Source organism: Oxyura jamaicensis, chromosome 4, assembly GCF_011077185.1.
Source record: "Oxyura jamaicensis isolate SHBP4307 breed ruddy duck chromosome 4, BPBGC_Ojam_1.0, whole genome shotgun sequence".
Lineage (NCBI taxonomy): Eukaryota > Metazoa > Chordata > Aves > Anseriformes > Anatidae > Oxyura > Oxyura jamaicensis.
This window is the reverse complement of record NC_048896.1, coordinates 65117230-65134233: the sequence shown is the minus strand read 5'-3', so window position 1 is coordinate 65134233 and position 17004 is coordinate 65117230. Positions and strand designations below refer to the sequence as shown.

General features: G+C 47.0%; 1 protein-coding gene across 4 annotated transcripts in view; it reads right to left on the bottom strand.

Moving 5' to 3' along the window:
• Positions 1 to 17004, bottom strand: part of AFF1 (AF4/FMR2 family member 1) — an 85256-nt gene that overhangs the window by 29978 nt on the left and 38274 nt on the right. For all 4 annotated transcript variants that reach the window (XM_035323515.1, XM_035323516.1, XM_035323518.1 and 1 more), the window contains exons 2-3: positions 16265 to 16385; positions 14805 to 15713 (exon numbers count right to left, since the gene is read on the bottom strand). In XM_035323515.1, coding sequence (XP_035179406.1) covers positions 14805 to 15713; positions 16265 to 16385 — 1030 coding nt within the window. The remainder of the gene's footprint in view (positions 1 to 14804; positions 15714 to 16264; positions 16386 to 17004) is intronic.

Genomic DNA, 17004 nt, shown 5'->3' with positions numbered 1-17004 from the left:
GAAGTGTTACAGGTCTTGGTGTTTTTCAGACCTGGAGTGCCTCTCATACGTTGCGTCTCATACTGCGTAACTTGAAAGTAACTATTTAAAAAAAAAAAAAAAAAAAAAAAGATGAACTGGCTATTGCAGCTTTTTGAAAAGATATCCTTCCCTGCAACGTATGCTTTGCTACCAGCTCATTTCCTGTTCCCTAGAAAGCATGCAAATAGGTGCCATAACACTGCATTTTCTTCTCTTGCATGCCCTAACCCAGTCCAAAGCATTGTTTTTGCCTCAGTTCTCAAGTATGGATCAGATTTCTTCAATTGTTTGCAGCTCGGCAGTCAGGCAACAAAAGAAAGCGCTGCCTTAGTTCTGAAGTGCAGGACACACTTATGAAACTCACTGTCCTCAAGAGCTGTCTGAGGCGTAAAACCACACTTGTTTCCCCCCTGCACGTTCTACCAGCACCTGCCCCTCTGATACTCCACCGCAGATTCAGATCAGGCAGCACCAGGCACTTGGTGGAACTGGCTTTGCCTGTGCAGCTGAGCCCCAACCACGACGGTCGGCTGCCACGCCGGCTTTCCCAGCTGCCAGGAGCAGCCTGATCTCAAAGTCAAGAGCCAGCCTTGCTGCCGTGCTGAGGACCTATGAGGAGCCATCCAGCAACATCTGCGGTGCCACGGGGGTTCGGGAGCAGCGGAAGGAATCGATTCAGAGGGCAGGTGGCCAGCCCGAAAGCCAGCACGCAGACACGTGAAACATCTTGAGCTGCATATACGTCACCTGCACTTGTAACCCTGCGTGGCTTTGCAAGAGAACATGAAGGAAAAGCATTGCTAGCACAACTGCTGCAAACCACAAAACCACAGGAGAACTGACTGCACATGGGAACCTGTAGCGCTGATGAAGAGCTAATAAAAGCGACAAAGCTGCACCAAAGAAAAGCGGTGCAGGAAGGCAGATATTCCTCTTATTTCTCTCAAGTTCACAGCCTGTAAGGTGTTTGGGTTGGTTGCTTGGTTTTCTTTTGTGTTTTTTTTTTCTGTTTGTTTGTTTGTTTTTCCTCCAAGTCCTTACAAAAGTATTGTAAATTTGAAAAGGAAAAATACGGAATTTGACCTAAAACTTGCTGAGATGATTAAGTCTTTACGCTCTTTCCTATGAGCTCTGGTAAGTCAGTAAGAAATCAGACTGTGCAGACAGACTTAGAAACAAGCGGTAGTTTAAGAATGCAACCACCCCTTCAGGGGCGGAATACCTGACTTCAGGGTGGGAATACTTGTGTAAATGTAGGTTTTCCTTAATGCTATTTCTCTAGTAAGCCCAAATACATTTATTTCATTAACTTAGAGTCAAACAGGAGCTTGTATTATCTAATGTGAAATCTTGGTTGATATGATTTGTTTCAAGCCTCGAATTTGACCCAGTTAAATATATCCTGAATGACTGGCTCCAAACATGACAGCCACAGGTTTTACACACCATTTTGTTATGGGCATATTGCCCTGGGTTTCATTACCACTGTAAGATAACGTACAGATAGTACCTGACAGCAGGGTTCCTGAAAAAGCAGCTCAAATGCTCTAGGAAATCCGGGGAAGTGCTGTCAGAGGCAGGCAAAGCCACACGAAGGAAAGTCGGTTTTCTCTGCAGGTTGTCTCGGACCAGGATTAATTTTCACAGCAGGTGAAGAATTACCACAAGACTCATCGCTTTTAAGGACGGAAGAAAGCTTGCTTAATTTCAGCAAAAATAGGACAACCGCAACAAAAAAGGTTCAAGAAGGTAGAGGAGAGAGGGACAACAGGAAGAAATGGAGAGGAAACTGAAATAGAAAACCAATTTTGTAAGAAGTTCCGTCTTGACAAGGAGAAAGTCTCTGGTTCATATTCCTTTGTCTGAAGGAGCACAGTGCTTTGTGCAGATACATTTTAATAAAGGACCTTCCAAAATCGTGAGCTGCTGGAAGGAACTCCTGCAGCCCTATTAGCCCTGCCCTAATAATAGTACAGCTGAAACCCAAATAAACAAAACATCAAAAGTAAGCACGGCAGCAGAACCTGCACACAGCCATGCAGACCAGAACTCCAGCCAAGGCCAATGACTTCAATAGATAATTAGTGTCCCCTTGATGCCTCCAGAAGGAAAACAAGGTGACTTTCAGCCTAAGTGTTGATGGCATGAAAACCACTTCTGTAAGAGCTGCAAGTCCTGACTTGGAGTGTTTTTCCCTTCCAATCCCCCCTTGCTGCAATTTACGCCATTAGATATACGTGTTACACTACTTTGAGTAGCCTGGCTCCAGAAAAATGTTGCTGGCCACAGGTGATGGAGATAAAGCTGAGCAAGCAGAACAAAACAGAACTCATACCAGAGGCAGTTTGTTGTTGATGGTATTTGTCAGATGAAGAAATGAGGCAAATCTGCACACGCGCTCTGTTGGCATAACCACAGTTACGTGTGAATTTCTGGTAACACAAACTAATCACAGGAAGGGAGCGGAGCAGGAGGAGAAATCACGGCTTTGGTGATTTTGGTCTGGGGGAGGAGGGCAGAGCAGCGCAGGCTGGCTGAAAGGTGATGGGAGACAACATTTCTAAAGCAAAGAAACGTGAAGTCAGGCATCATGGTGCATCAACATGTTGTCTGCAAAATTTAATGCATGATCATCAGCAAGAACGTGCTGTCACGGGTAAGACATATACGTGCCCAAGTGACCTATCAGTGACAACAAGGCTATAGCACAATCAGAGTGTCGTAACTGCGTAAGGAGCACGAGTTCAGAAATTCAAGTGATGGGCTACGTATTCCCAAGGTTTTGAATTGCTTAGTAGCTCCAGCTTTACTTGCTAACATGATATAACACGATATAAATATTTAGGAGTCCATGTTTTGGTCAAAGTCAGCAGGAATTATGCTCTTAAAAGCAAACAGCTCTTTGCAAATCAATTCTATTCATTAAGACCAAAAGTGAACATAGCAACTTCTTGTTCTGTTCACAAAAAATATTGTCTGTTCTTCTGTTTAAAAAAATATTCACAATATTCACACTTCTGAGAACCCACACACACTTCCCAGACCTCCTCTCCCCCCCCCATTCCTGCTGTTTGTCTTGCCGACACTCGGTGCCCGTCTCACAGCCCCCTGGGTACTGGCACAAGGAGGTCGCTTCCAAGGCCCCCAGGAACTGCAGCTGATAGCAGGCTGATTTCTGATGCCAACAAGACTGCTGGCACTGGACTGCCTTCCCTTGCATGGTGACAGGAACGCTGCGCACGCTGTCGTGTTACAGGCAGCACGATGCACTCCCAAATCGGAGACAACGGCGGCTCGAGACAGCGTTTGACAGCACATTCTGATCTTCACTTGAGCTCAAACGCACGACAGCAGTAACGATATTTGTTAAAACCATCAAGGGAACAGGAGGTTTGAGCAGTGAGAGGTATGCCGCAGTACTCAGAGCAACTCAGATCATTACTGACTGCCATCTCTCACAAGCTTTTCCCTTCCCAACCTCATTTTCCCCTTGGAAAAGGAGGAGAGCAAGAGTTCTGCTGGCAGCAGTGCTGCCTGATACCCCCAGCTGAGCAAACAAGCGTGGATATACAGGCTCCAGCCCGGAAAAGCACTCCTTCCCTTTTCTGAACCAAGACCTTGGGCTCATTTGTGGGTCTGCAGCTCCCAGAACCATGCAGCAACCCGTCGGGGAGCACCAGGGCTCAGCATCGATGCTGGTGCTGCTATGTCGGCAGAGAAGAGGGTGCTTGTCAGCGCATCCGGCATTGCCTTCCCAGGGGAAAAGGAAGCAAATGTGAGCCTTTAGAGAAGACAAGTTTCACCTCTCTCCTTATATGAGCAGAACTCTTCACTGAGAAACAGCCTAGGTGCTATTTTTAAAACTCAGGAAAAAAAAAAGTTTCAAGTGCTTCCAAACCAAGGAACATAACCTGTGGGAAAGAAATAGCAGGATATCCTTTTGCTTGCCAAGGCAACTTTCGCCATTGTTTTACAACTGACTTGAATGCAAACAGAGCATTTCTGGATTGTATGTTTTGGAGTCGAGAGAGAAGAGCGTCTTAGTGTCGGTAACATTATTTGAAGTCATGTATGCTCAGATGAAAGGTTGTCTCCCTGAGATGAATATTAGACACACATCCCAGAAAGCTCCCCAGCCTTGCAACAGAAGGCTTGAAGCCTGTCCTACAACACAACAGAGGACACACACCGGCACCTTCATCTCCTCCTCTGCACACAGCTTTGTGCACTCAGCAGCGTGCTTGCCCAGGAGGTACGGGGGTGTCCTCCCCACTTCCAGAAACACTTTCCAGGCAGGACAGGAAGCTGCTGGGTGTGTTCTCTGTCGGCAGCTTGGTGAGGCCAGAAACTGAAGCTGAGAAGACAGGAGAAAGGCAGCTGTTTGCTCCCGTCCCCTCCCATCTACTCTGGAGGGGAGAAGCAGCTTCTCTGTTTACTTGAAACACTCTGACTGCCTTGTAATGAAAACCCAACCAAGAGGAGATGGCTGCAGCATGGATCACCAAGACACCAGCCAAATTCTGCCTAAGAAAAAGCTTTTTGTGTCTTTCCCCGAAGCAACTTTAATGGACAGCAAACAATGAGGCTTACTTGTAGCCCTGGAATATATTCCTCTCGAATAGACAGACGTGTCACATGGCACAGAATATATTCCTTCCACATGTCCAGCCAATGGAGCACAGCTGAGGACCGACAAGCTACAGGAGAAACTTTAGCACAGTGCTTCCTTCCAGTGAAAGCATTCAAGCTGCAAATATACACCCTCCACCTTGAACAAACAGCTGGCATCCAACCCAGTCTGAATTACAGTGTAGTCTGAACTGCAAGGAGCGGACAGGCTGGCAAAAGAAACCAAAAGATGCCTTTTAAAAGGAGGTGAAGGCTGGAAGCCTCCAAATTTGACTCAACTTTGTCTCCTGCTAAGTCAGTTTGCCCCGTTTTCCAGACCCCATAGCATTCTTCCTAAACCACTGCCATTCAAAATGCAGTGCTCTGAAGGCACATCATAAAAATCTGGGGTTCTTACGCAAGGGAAAAAAATGCTCTTCAAGCAGCGAGCATCTTGAACTATACGCTTTGAAAGAAATATATGCTACAGTGCTAACACGGCATCATTCCACACATTGTTTATTGTACAAAAGACTTTTAAAATGTGCAGCCACCAAGCCAGTGTTTTCATGCTAGGGACACAGAAAATATTTGTAAACACCCACAGCAATCAGCCTTAAAAATCATTGCAAAGTACTCACTCAAAATGTTCTACATCTACATGTGTTTGATCTTTAAACTTGAGGAATTGCTCCCTTTTTTTTTTTTTTTTAATCAAATTCAATATGCATTAAAACAAATATTTGAGTTTAGGTTCTGATTCAAGATGGAAGCTCTCTTGTAGAAACCCTGCTGATACAGACACCTAGTTCTCCAACATCTCTCAAGGTAGGGGAACAGCATCGCTATGTTGTCCCTATTCATTCTAAATTTAAGCAGCCAAAGAGAAAGAACGATCCCCTGAAAACATTAAAAACCCACCAGAGTTTTAGAAAAACTGAATGCTGACCTTATTTTTCTTTTGGCTTAACGAAGCTTAACAAGCAAGTCAAGAACAGATTTCTGGCAGTGGCAATACCTGAGCTACTCAGCATTTATGAGAGTGAAGTGCACATCTGGACCAGACACCCAAACCCAAATATCTGCAAGTGCTGCAAGTGGAAGCTTAGGTGAAGTTTCACCGTTTGCTAATTCTGCAGCTGACCAACAGGTTAACAATCAGTCCCAGAGCTACTGATCTCCCTCTCCTTAGCGGCCAAGGCAAACATCAGACTGGCTCTTCCCTCCTGCGATTCAAGAAGAGCTCCATGTTAGGAACTGGCAGAAAGGCCAAGGGATGAATAAATACAGGAGCCTGGAGAAGCAAGCCTCACAAAAAGTGGCAATGCCTTCTGCTAAAGCCAAGCTGGCCACGGGGCAGGGGACGCCTCCTTTGCAGCATCAAGCCCTTCTCGGGTCTGAAGCACAAGGCGGCTGCAGCATGTCTTTTGTGTCGCTGGGGACGTGCGAAGGCGGCCGGGCTGAGGGCAGAGACTGGCTGGGAAACCCAGCAGGACCTTTTGCTCAGAGTGGGATGGAGACATCATCTCATCGGGCAGTATCTGCAACGCTTGTCGCAGACAAAAGGAGCACCCGGATGTCTGATGACATTCATAAATGTCTGACCAAATGCACAGGAAAAATGGAAACCTGCTAATGCGGTACAGAAAGTGAAATTAGTACGCTGAAAAGCAGAAGATGGAAAAGGCAGAAACATCACCTTTTCCAACTGGGAGTTAAAATATTCTGCTACTAAAACAATAAGATACAACTTAATTGCCAAAGTATCATCATTAAGATGATGAAAACTAGCAGCTAAAGCTTGGGAAGGAGGGAAGGAAATCCAAAAGATGATTCAGGCAGCGACATCATTGGACATCAGTCAAAATGAACCATGAGACCTGAAACTTTGCAGTGCAGCAGAACCCCCCACAGAGGCAAAAAAGAGAGGCACGACCAACAGCAGACAGACTGTGCTGAGCAGGACGTCAGGGCAAGAACAGCACTGCCTTCTGAATGTTCCTTCCAAACCAACACACAGGTAGAGCCAGGGGACGGCCAGGAGCGCAGCCCCTGCTGCCTGCCTTCCCAGTACCACTTGGCCAGGCAGGGGAACAGCCACACGCAGGGTTTGCAGCTGGTCACGGCTAAGAGCCCCTCTGCCCTTCCTTCGGGGGCTCCAGAAGCTGCTGCCAGCCCCGTGGCCGCCAGCCCACCCCGAGGTCCCTGCGGCCAGCACCAGGCGTCGCATGGTGCGCTTACCTCTGTGAACATCTCGTAGGGCCTTCCCGCATGGCAAGGGAGATGTCCTGTCTTTGTACATCCCCTTGCTGGCCCTAATCGATGCCAACAGGTTACAGTGCCTTTTGTGCTGGCGGCAGCCCTGGCAGGAAAGAACTTTTCTTCTCTTCCCTCGCGCCGAGCCACAAGAAGCCGCGAGCGCTCCCAGGCATAACTCCCTTGGCTCCTCTCCGAAAAACGCTCTCTCAAGCACACGGTTGCTTAGCAATACTTGCCTTCCCCCTGTACAGTTCAAATTGGCAACATCTGTCCCTTCGGCAATTTCCACTCGCGCAAGAAATGGTGCGGAGAGTTTTAAAATCTACAGGCAGGTTGGCCAAAGAGGTTTCGCGTGAGCTGCTACAGCTGCCTGGGCACTGTTTTGCTGGTTTATTTCCAGCCTGGATAAAGCGTGCTGCTTCTTCCAAAGAAGAGGCACACAAGGGAAAAAATGTCTTTTGCATCCGGTGGGACTCACCTATTAAATCAAATACAACAAGTAGCTTTTGCTGTTTATATAATTACTTCTGCATGCTTGGGCTTGGTTTGAAAACAACAAAAAAAACCACCACGCCATGTGGATCCCTGTCCACTGGGATCAGGCTCCATTCCTCCTAAGGATGTGCACACACATCAGGAGAGAGAAAACAAAGGAATCCAGGAGCTGTTTGGGTACTCAGAGGCACAAAAGCTGTGTGCAGCCCTGACCCTGTGCCCAGCCGCTCTCCGTCCCTCTGCTCGCCTCTTCTGAAGCTGCCCGAGGAGCGCAGGGCAGGATCCATGCCTCTGGATGGACCTGCAACAGAGCTGGGGAGCTCAGACACACGAGGGGATAAAAACAACAAAAGCAGTGCAAGAACAGAAAGGGATCCACCCGCTTTCATCTCTGAGAGCTTCAGAGGGCCACAGGGAAGACCCAGGTGAAAGGCTCCTTGTTCAAGGGTTGGTGCTCACCCCTCGTGATGTCCAGGGCTAGTGGTGACTGGATGAGACTGGAAAACCTGTGCCACAAATGCACCCCTTGCACCTCCCTGGCATGCATTGGGAAGAAAGTGGGTAGGGCAGAAAACAGTGGAGAAACCCAGTGCAAGCTTGGTGAGGCACGGGGCAGAGAAGGAAGAGAGCAGAAGGCAGTCTGACATACCCAACCAGCTGCTCATCCTTTTTTTGCCTCTTCCATCTTGCTTGAGAAGAGAGTAACATGCTGCCACTGCAAGGATCCACTGAAGCGTGAAGTTTTCCCTAAGGATTTCTGAAATATGCCCCAGCCACAGCAGCCTGGGTTGCAGAGGATGGATGAAGTCTGCCGTGTCCAAGACAAAAAAAATCTATTTCCAACCCCGAAAAAAATATTGAATAAATCACAAATTAGAGACGCCTTGGCCATAGCTCACATTTAAACATCTTTTAGGTCAGAAACAAGCCAGTTCTCAGATTTTCATTTTAACAAGCTTACCGCCCCAGGCTGAAAGAGCAAGGAAATCATCCGCCAGTGGCTGCCTAACACGGAGTGCACCACAGATGGTCTAAGCAGTGGGATTTTTTTTCTTCTTCCAAGAAGCGCATTTAAAATGAATCAACACTTTTTGTACCCCCCGCCATCAGAGGCCTTACAAAACTGCAGGATGATGGAGCCTGGGCACCAGGCAGAGCAACAGCTGAGGCCAGCACCATCACTCCTCCTCCAAGGCAGATCTCTGCCCTGCTTGGGAAGCCAGCTGCTGGTGGCTGCCTTCGGTTTGCAGCCCATCGGCACGCACGCCGCCTGCTTGCAAGTTGCCTAGTTGGAAGGCTTGGCTGCCATCCGCTGTCAGCCCTCCTCAGGCTTTGTGCATCACTTTTTTTTTTTTTAAAAAAAAAAAAAGTTTTATTTTTTTATTTATTACCCAGAATATCGGGCAGTGACAATCACAGTAGCAGCTCTTGCTCTACTTACCAAAGCACGTTAACAGCATGCTTTGAGGAAAGACTTCCCAATCCCCTTTTGATAGCACCTTCTCGGCTCTACATCTGAATGTTTCCTTACTCGCGTACTCGCTTTCTGAAAAGCCGTGTGCATTAGTACACATGGTACAGATGAAGGGTTGGAGAATTCCTCATAACCACGATGGCAGGATATGCATTTTACTGCTTAATGCACAGCCGTTGACTTAAAATGGGTTATCACAGAAAAAAAGCAGCTATTCAGATACACAGCATTTAACAGGCACTGGTTTTGTGCTGCACAACAATGGTAATTAAGAACGGAAATGCTCTCAAGTTCTTCCTAAGTTCAGCTTCTTGGCTCCTGACTTGGCAAACCACAGAGGACCATGGGTTTCCAGTTGTTTTTACTCCCCTCCCCGCCCCCCTACCCCCCCCCCACCCCCCTTTTTAAGCAGCACTCTTTTATGCAAGGCAAAGGTCTCCATGCTATGTTGGAGTCACAGCTGATTGCAGCCAGGATGGCTGATCACCAGCCCTTCACAGGCAGATCAACAGACTGGCAAACCTCAAACCCCCAACATGGTGGCGATAAATGCGCTGTGGTAGCTCGCTTAACACAAGTTGGTCACAGCCCGGAAGAGGCACTGAATTCTGAGTCACCTGGAAAGATGCAAGGCAGCCGACGACTCAGTCTCCTGTTGCTTTGTGAAGCAATGGATTTAGCAACTCAGTTTGGACAAACCTGGTGCTCTGAGACACTCTGGAGAGAAGCCAGCTCTTTGGCTTATGCCAGGCACAGTCCACCCATACCCGATGGGAGAAGCTGGTAAGGACTGAGCCACTCTAAGAAACACCGAGTGTTTCTGAAGGCATCCCCTCCTTCCCCTTCTCACCATGCTCCAGGCAGATGCAGCACCCCCATTCCTTTCCTCATGATACCCCTTTGCTGGCCATCCAAACAGCGGGAGCACAAACCACCCGCTGCTGACCAAGGCCAGATCTTGGATCCAAGTGGACAAGCAAGGATCTCCGATCTGAAGAGCCTTGCAGCTGAGAATTGGGAGCTGAATGTGACCAGAGTGCACCTTCACCAAGCGTAAGAGGAAGATGAACGAGCACTGCTAATTTATCACCTCTGCAGTCTGACACACGAGCTTTGAACATCGGCGTCTGGTTCAGCTGCAGTAACAATACAAGATGTCCTTTTGGCTTCCGAACCAAACACCTGCCTCCTTGCCCCACGTAACCTCACCCTCCAGCTCTTCCAGAGCATTCTTTGTTCCCAGGACCTTAGGTAAACATTAAAAAAACAGCAGTAGCAACTGCCATTAATGTTTGACCTGCCTGTTTTGCAGTCATGCACCAACAAAAAGACAAATTTACGCAATCCTAGTGAAGCAAGGAAACCCATCTCAAGCCACATATGACACTTCTGGCCAGGAAGAGGGCAGCAGGGGAGACACATAGCTAACAACCTGTGGCTTCTCTCCTGGCGTGAAGCAAAAAACAAACACACAAAAACAATGAGAGTCAAAAAAGGGAAGGGAAATCAATCTCCCCCCCATTTAATAAATGTTAAGTAAATATAAGGTTGGTGGAAAGAAGAGAATAGCACCTTAATCCAGGATTAAAACCATACATTTATTTCTATTTTACAGGGCTCAACTGTCTGGCCGCTTCTGTCAGTGGAAGAGTTCAGTTGCCATGGAAAGAAGTCACTGAAAACCTAAAATGGACTTTTTATTTGTCATCTTAATGTCTCTCTAGGTATTTAGTCACTGCTATATGCTATACCACAATCACATTTTAACTGGTGACCCTTCAAAGATGTGTACTGAGGTGAACAGGGCTCAATGACAGCAATCCCACTGTTAAAGCTGAGATCTTTTTGTGTACCCTGTGCCTCAAGGGTAATGAAGTACTACCAGAAAGACTTAACATACCTTTATGTGTATTTTTTTTATTTAAAACATTATTTGTTTGTTAAACTAGTTGCTTCCCAATTTATTTCCCAGTTTGTAGGTGAAAGAGGTGGGTCCCGTGATGCTTCATCGCATGAGATAAAGCAGCTACCTACTAACATTAATAAAACTGCAAGGAAAACAAAGCCAAATCTCTTTAGACAACATGCTCTTAATAAAGCTTTAGGATTTATAAACACTCCCAAACTAGCCTCACTGATTCTGGGCCCTGCTGTCAAGCCAATTCCCTTCCAGGCATCTCCATCTTTGCTTTGCAAGTGGAGGTAGTAGGAGAGTTTCTGGTAGTGCTGCAGCTCTCCTGAAGAGATGGAAAGAGACTGGCTTTAAAAGCATCTTTGTTTAAGAGCTGTGAAGAGCTAAAACTTGGCACGTGCAGAGAACAGATATGTTTAAGCTTCACGCATGGTTGTTTTTTTTTTTTTTTTTTAAGTCTTCTCACAATAAATTTGGACAGCTGCCTTGAAGAGAAGGAGATAAAGTTTGAAAGCAAAGTTTTTTATTTGGAAGAGAGGGGAAAGGCTGTTCAGCTTCTGTATATGAATGCAAAGTGAGTCACCACAGTTATCTGCTGTGGATTCATTCACTTGACAGCGAATCTGCTTGTCTATTCAGACTGGAAGGCTGAACTCATCACTGTTGCCATGAGCAGAAGCTGTCAATAATGAATTCACAGCTGCAGGTGACACGCCTTCAGAATCCAACCAACCACAAACCTTGTGGTCAAAGAAATGGCTTTCCTAAATGATGTCAGGGGGAATAACTGGACTTTGCACGTGGCTGTTCAGCACAACTGGGGCTGAAGGGGATAAATAAGCATAAAACCAGGCTTCGAGTTGCTGGGAGGAAGGGGGAAGACCAGCAGCATTTCTGCTAGCTCAGACCCACTCGCTGCCACACTTCACCAAAATTATACAAGGGTCAACCTCTGGCCGAAGGATCCCCTGATTTGCCTTCCCAAGATCCTACCTGCCCATAAAACACCTTGCTGTTCCCTGGAAGCAAGCCAGCCCACCCCTCTCCCCAAGCCACTTATCTCACACTGCACATCCAGCACATGGACTTGTCCAGCTGCGCCATCGTACCCTTTTCCCTCTTCACTCTCCAGGCTTTACACCAAAAGACTGTGTCATTAATGACAAAAAAAAAGAAAACACAACGAAAACCAGAAATAAATAAATACCATAATGAAGAAGCTCAAACAGGCAGAAAATGAAGTCACAGATTTTCTACTAGAGCTTATTATAGCCAGTATTCCAAATGCCCGTGCACAGAAAACGGTCAACAGCGGCCACAGCCTACCCCATGGGAGGGTTATTCAGCACATTTACTCAAGGGGTCATCTATCAACTTCTAAGTTGTCCAACCATATAAATGAAATTAGGGGTTTGGCTTGTGCAGAATCATTTTCTACATTAGCTTTGATTCCCTTTTCACTATACTCTTACCCTGCCACAGATGTAATAGCACTCCCACACCAGCATTGCTACCACACAGCTCTGGCAGCTGTAGGATTTTGGATAGGCATTTAGAATCACAGTCATGTGCTTAATGGAAAGTGAGCAGAGGAGTTTCATTCAGTAGACATCATCGTGGCTAACACTGCCCTGTCTGAGCTCAGATTCAAACAGACACATACACACACGATAATACAAAGCACAGGGATGCGAAAGATAAGATGAAAACAGTAATGGAAGCAGAGCTGGGAGAGAACAGGGAAGTCTCATTTCTGACAAGTAAGCACTCTTTCTCAACAGAAAAGACAACACCAAGACAAAACTCAGGCTTTACAACGACAGTTTTAAAACCAGGAATGCCCTTTATCTTTGGGGCAATGGACAATGAAGAATGGGTGGTGAAGAAGCTAAGACCCCGTGTGTTGCTTTATTCCTCCCTCAGGAATAAAATATCTGGTCAAGCAAATAATGGAATCCAGACCTTGCTGCTCTTTCCTTTTTGAGTTATGACGTGCAATGCCAAATCTACTTGGAAGCAAATACTGTCTCTCAGCATGAAACTGTTTTCACAACTTTTTGACAATGTCATTTTGCCAGCTTCCTCTCATTTTCCACAAGAAATTACCTACAGCTACTTGCAGCTGATGAAAACATCCTACAACACTCTTTTCCATGGAAAGCAGACCGCACCCATCCTACCCCTTTTTATTACAAATGTAAAATACAACTTGAAAAGCATCTCTGCATGTCTCCTCACCCAAATACCTTGAGGTCAGCACTGTGGGTGTCTACATGCTGTAACACACAGGATGAGCGTAAGGACAGGCATGGTAAAGCTTCCCAAAACACGTGCAACAATATTGCTCCTACTCTCAAAGTGCTGCATCAGGGAGGGCTGCAAGCCACTTGATCCTACAGCGCGTCTTAGAACCCCAAGAATTGTCCACCACCACATGTGACAAATCAGATAGGTGGCCTTGGGGTAGGTGCAACCAGATGGAGTACAATGAGGGATCTTGCTGTCTCTAAACGATTACAAAGGAAAGGGGAAGCATCCCCTGGTTAAGAAGTGACTAATTCCAGCCACTCCTTCCCTTAAAGTCTCCCCACAGTCTCATAAACAACATACCCCAGTGACTTCACGGCAGGGTCCAAACGTAGGTGCGAGATGCCTTCTAATGCTGTCAGAAAAGCTGTCCAAACCACTCTGACAGCTGCTCTGGGCTTTTTCTCTGAAGCCAAAGCTAGAACAGACTAGTCTAACCCTGCTCAAGCGTGCCAGTTTCTACCACACACTGCATATAATCTCGAAACAACTGAACTTGCAGAGAAAGCTACCCAAAATATCTGTATCCTCAGAAGATGTTTTCCCCTGCTGGCATGAGTGGCAGTGTTACTTTCTGAATCGCACGCTCCATGCCCAACCTTGCTGCAACCTATTGCAATGCCTCAGCCTGGCAAACAGCAATTCATGACAACGACTGCAAGGGGAGAGTACACGATGAAACGGCATCTCAAGATTGAAATCTAACTGCAGATCTCCCAGGCCATAAACATGATCAATTTTAAAATGGGGCACAGATGAAGAGGCGTTTGGCTCTTGAGAAAATAACAAGTACTAGGAAGGAGCTGTTCTTGGATGCACAGGAATAACTGCACATTTACATACTGCAGATCTTGGTCTTTGGTCCAACTGCAATCTTTCCACTGCAAAAACCACAGCTTCCCATCCTATGCCTGTTGGGACATCCCACTTTCTCTCACTCCTTCGCAGAGAAAGAACAAGAGCTAGAACAAAGGTATGCTCAAACGCGCAGGCCAGGCCACTCTGTGCTGTTAAGAACAAGCAAAGAGCAGACGTGTTTTCATTTTTCTCCTGGTTGGGACATGGAAGAGGGCACCTCCTTTGCTTGTATGCCAAATGTTACATAACTTCTGGGATCTCATCATGGAGAATTCCTCCTCTGTACTAAGATTTATTTAAACCTTCAAAACGTGCTCAAAAGGGATGTGAAGAAGGAGAAGACAGAACGGTGATGTGTTTCCTGAGGATGCTAGGCTAAATTCATCTGGCAGAAATCTACATCATGCTTTTTCTTCATCACATTCTTGCCTGACGTACTATGGTGAGATCTTGCAGACTGACTTTGGTGAATTCTGGGGTGCTCAGAGTCACTTACCACAGAGCCCCAAAAACGTGAGCTTACAGGGTGACTGTAGAAATGACTGGACGATCAACTGTCCCAGTATTCAGCCAGCATTTGGGGTCTCTACCCACCAGCATAGAGATACAGCGATAGAAAGCAGCCTCTCTAACCACAAAACCTGTCACAGCCTCATCAAAATCACCATGAGCACTGCAGTTTCACCACCCAAAGAGGTATCTCACCCTGGTCAGTTGAAGCCAACGTCAAAACGCACCTTCTAGACATTGTAATGTGCACAGCCATCAGCGCTGCCAGCGGCCAACAGAACAGCCAACTGTTCTTCAGTGCCTTGCTCTCCCACAGCTCAACGTACCCTGCCAGCCAAGCCCCCTGACCACTGCACTCACCTCAATGGGCTCAGAAGGGATTTTCAGCTTGGATAACTTGGCTTTGGCGTTCGCCTTCAAATCTGAGATTTTCTCATATGATTCTGTGTGGTACTCCTCTGGGAGAGGTTTGAGCTCCGGGGATTCTACTGGTGCCTGATCTTGGCCATCCATTGGCCTGACATAGGCAGTTGGTTTCTGCTGCATTGCACTGGTTTTTGATGGCAAAGGTGGGGGAAAGGTCTGCGAGGAAGGCTGAGTGGTGCCAGCCAAGTTAACGGCTGAGCTGTCCCGACTTTCATTCTCCTGTGAGCCTGCCACTAGGTCCTGAGGTGATTTCGTTTGAGTGTAGGTCGGCCCATGACTTTTGCTGCTGTTCTGTGACCTGGAATTAACATGCTGGCTGGAATGTAGAGGTGACAGGGGTGCCACTGGAGTAGACAAAGATGACAGCAATGGAGAAAGCTCCAGAAGGGAGGCCTGCAGTTCATTAGCATGACCCTCACCAACAGCGCGCCTCTCGATTCTCTTGTGGCGAGAACCTGTGTGACTTTCCTGCCCACCACGACTGTGTTCTTGGCCTTGGCTCCGGCTGCTGGGCAAGCTGTGACTCTTGGCGTGCAACCCTGAAGCTGGTTCTGTTCTTGATTGTGCCTTTTGGTAGTGAACGGAGTGGCTTGGAGGGGGAGGAGCTACAACCGGAGGTCCCATGTGTGGATGGCGGCTTGCATGGTGGAATGAAGATGGTGCATGGCTGGTCTTTTCAGGGAAGAACGGGCGATCAGGCTTTCCTTGAGGGATCAGAGGAGCAATGCTTTTTGGTATCCCTATGAGATTCTGATGGCACCTGGCGCTGATAAGCTCTTTGACCTCCTCGTAATTGCCCAGCATGTTCTGAATACGGCTTGACAACTCATCCTCTTTATTAGTCTGAAACAGAAGAACAGAAAGTGGGAAATTTAAAAAGCACAGAAAAAAACAACCTCAGAGATCCAGCTCAAGAAGAGACACCCTTCAGGATCTTATTTTAATCGCCATGCATCACCACAACTTCAGTTAGGCAAGCTCATTTTGTTTCTGCAGGCAGTCTCTCCAAAGAGAATCAGACTGCTCTTAGCAGCATGAGTTCTTCATTAGAAATGCTGCCGGCCCAGCTGCAGGTCTGCGAACATCAGACCACTTTGTTTCAACCATAGCTGAAGATAGATGTGTGGCCAGGCCACATGTGAGCACTCTGCCACAAACTTCCAGACTACAGGAGGCCCCCGAATGAACCTGCCCACCCCAAAGGCTATACTGCACACTGCCACCTGCAGAGCTTTATGAACATACACTGCAGATTTAAGTGAAGCAGATGGGATGTTGTTACATTTGTTAATGTCGTACTCAAGCCAACTGTACTTTGTCCAGAGGCCATGGCTCTGCTCTTCTGCCCCAACCCTCTTTTCTCCTCGCCCCCCACCACACGGCCCTACCGTTACCTTGTAGGGCTCGGCAAAGAGCGGGGTGGTCTCACTGAACTTGTCTCTCTCCTGCAGAGCCTCCTGATTCCGCCTCTCTCTCTCTCGAATACGCAGCAGGTTTCTGTCCTCATTGTACAAGCTTCAGGAAAGAGAATAAAGGATGGTTAACATTTCACGAGCAGCACTATCAACAGACATCTTTGTGCAGAACCCTTGGTTTTCGGACAACTGTATCCATCCAGCACAGCAGCCATTCTGAAATGCACAGGGTGCTTACAGCCGACAAATTGTTCACGTCAGGTATCTGCCATCTGGCATCGTAAGGTAACGTACCGCATCCAGCGTGTACCCTTCTCAGTCACTGCTACTGCCGATACCATGTATCAAGAAGGGCGGGGAAGGAGGAAAATATTCATCCATTTAATGGTGAAAAATGACTGGAGAAGTACTCCATAGTTCCACTCCAGTTCTTCTCTTGGGGAAAATGAAATTTCAGAGTTTGAACTTTGCTGACTTCAGAAACAAGCCTGTTCCTTTTTACTTTAAATGGACATTTGGAAAGCAGCTTACAGCTTACTTGGGAAACCATTTAGTCGCATTTAAAGCCATCACATAGCCATATTTAAAGAGAAGGTCTCAGGAATTTGGAAAATACCAGGCAAAAACCCTTCCTGAACCACAAACGCACAGTCCTTACTCCATCAGCCCTACATCAAAACAGCAATAAAGCTGTCTCGTATGCACAGCGGGAAGACTTT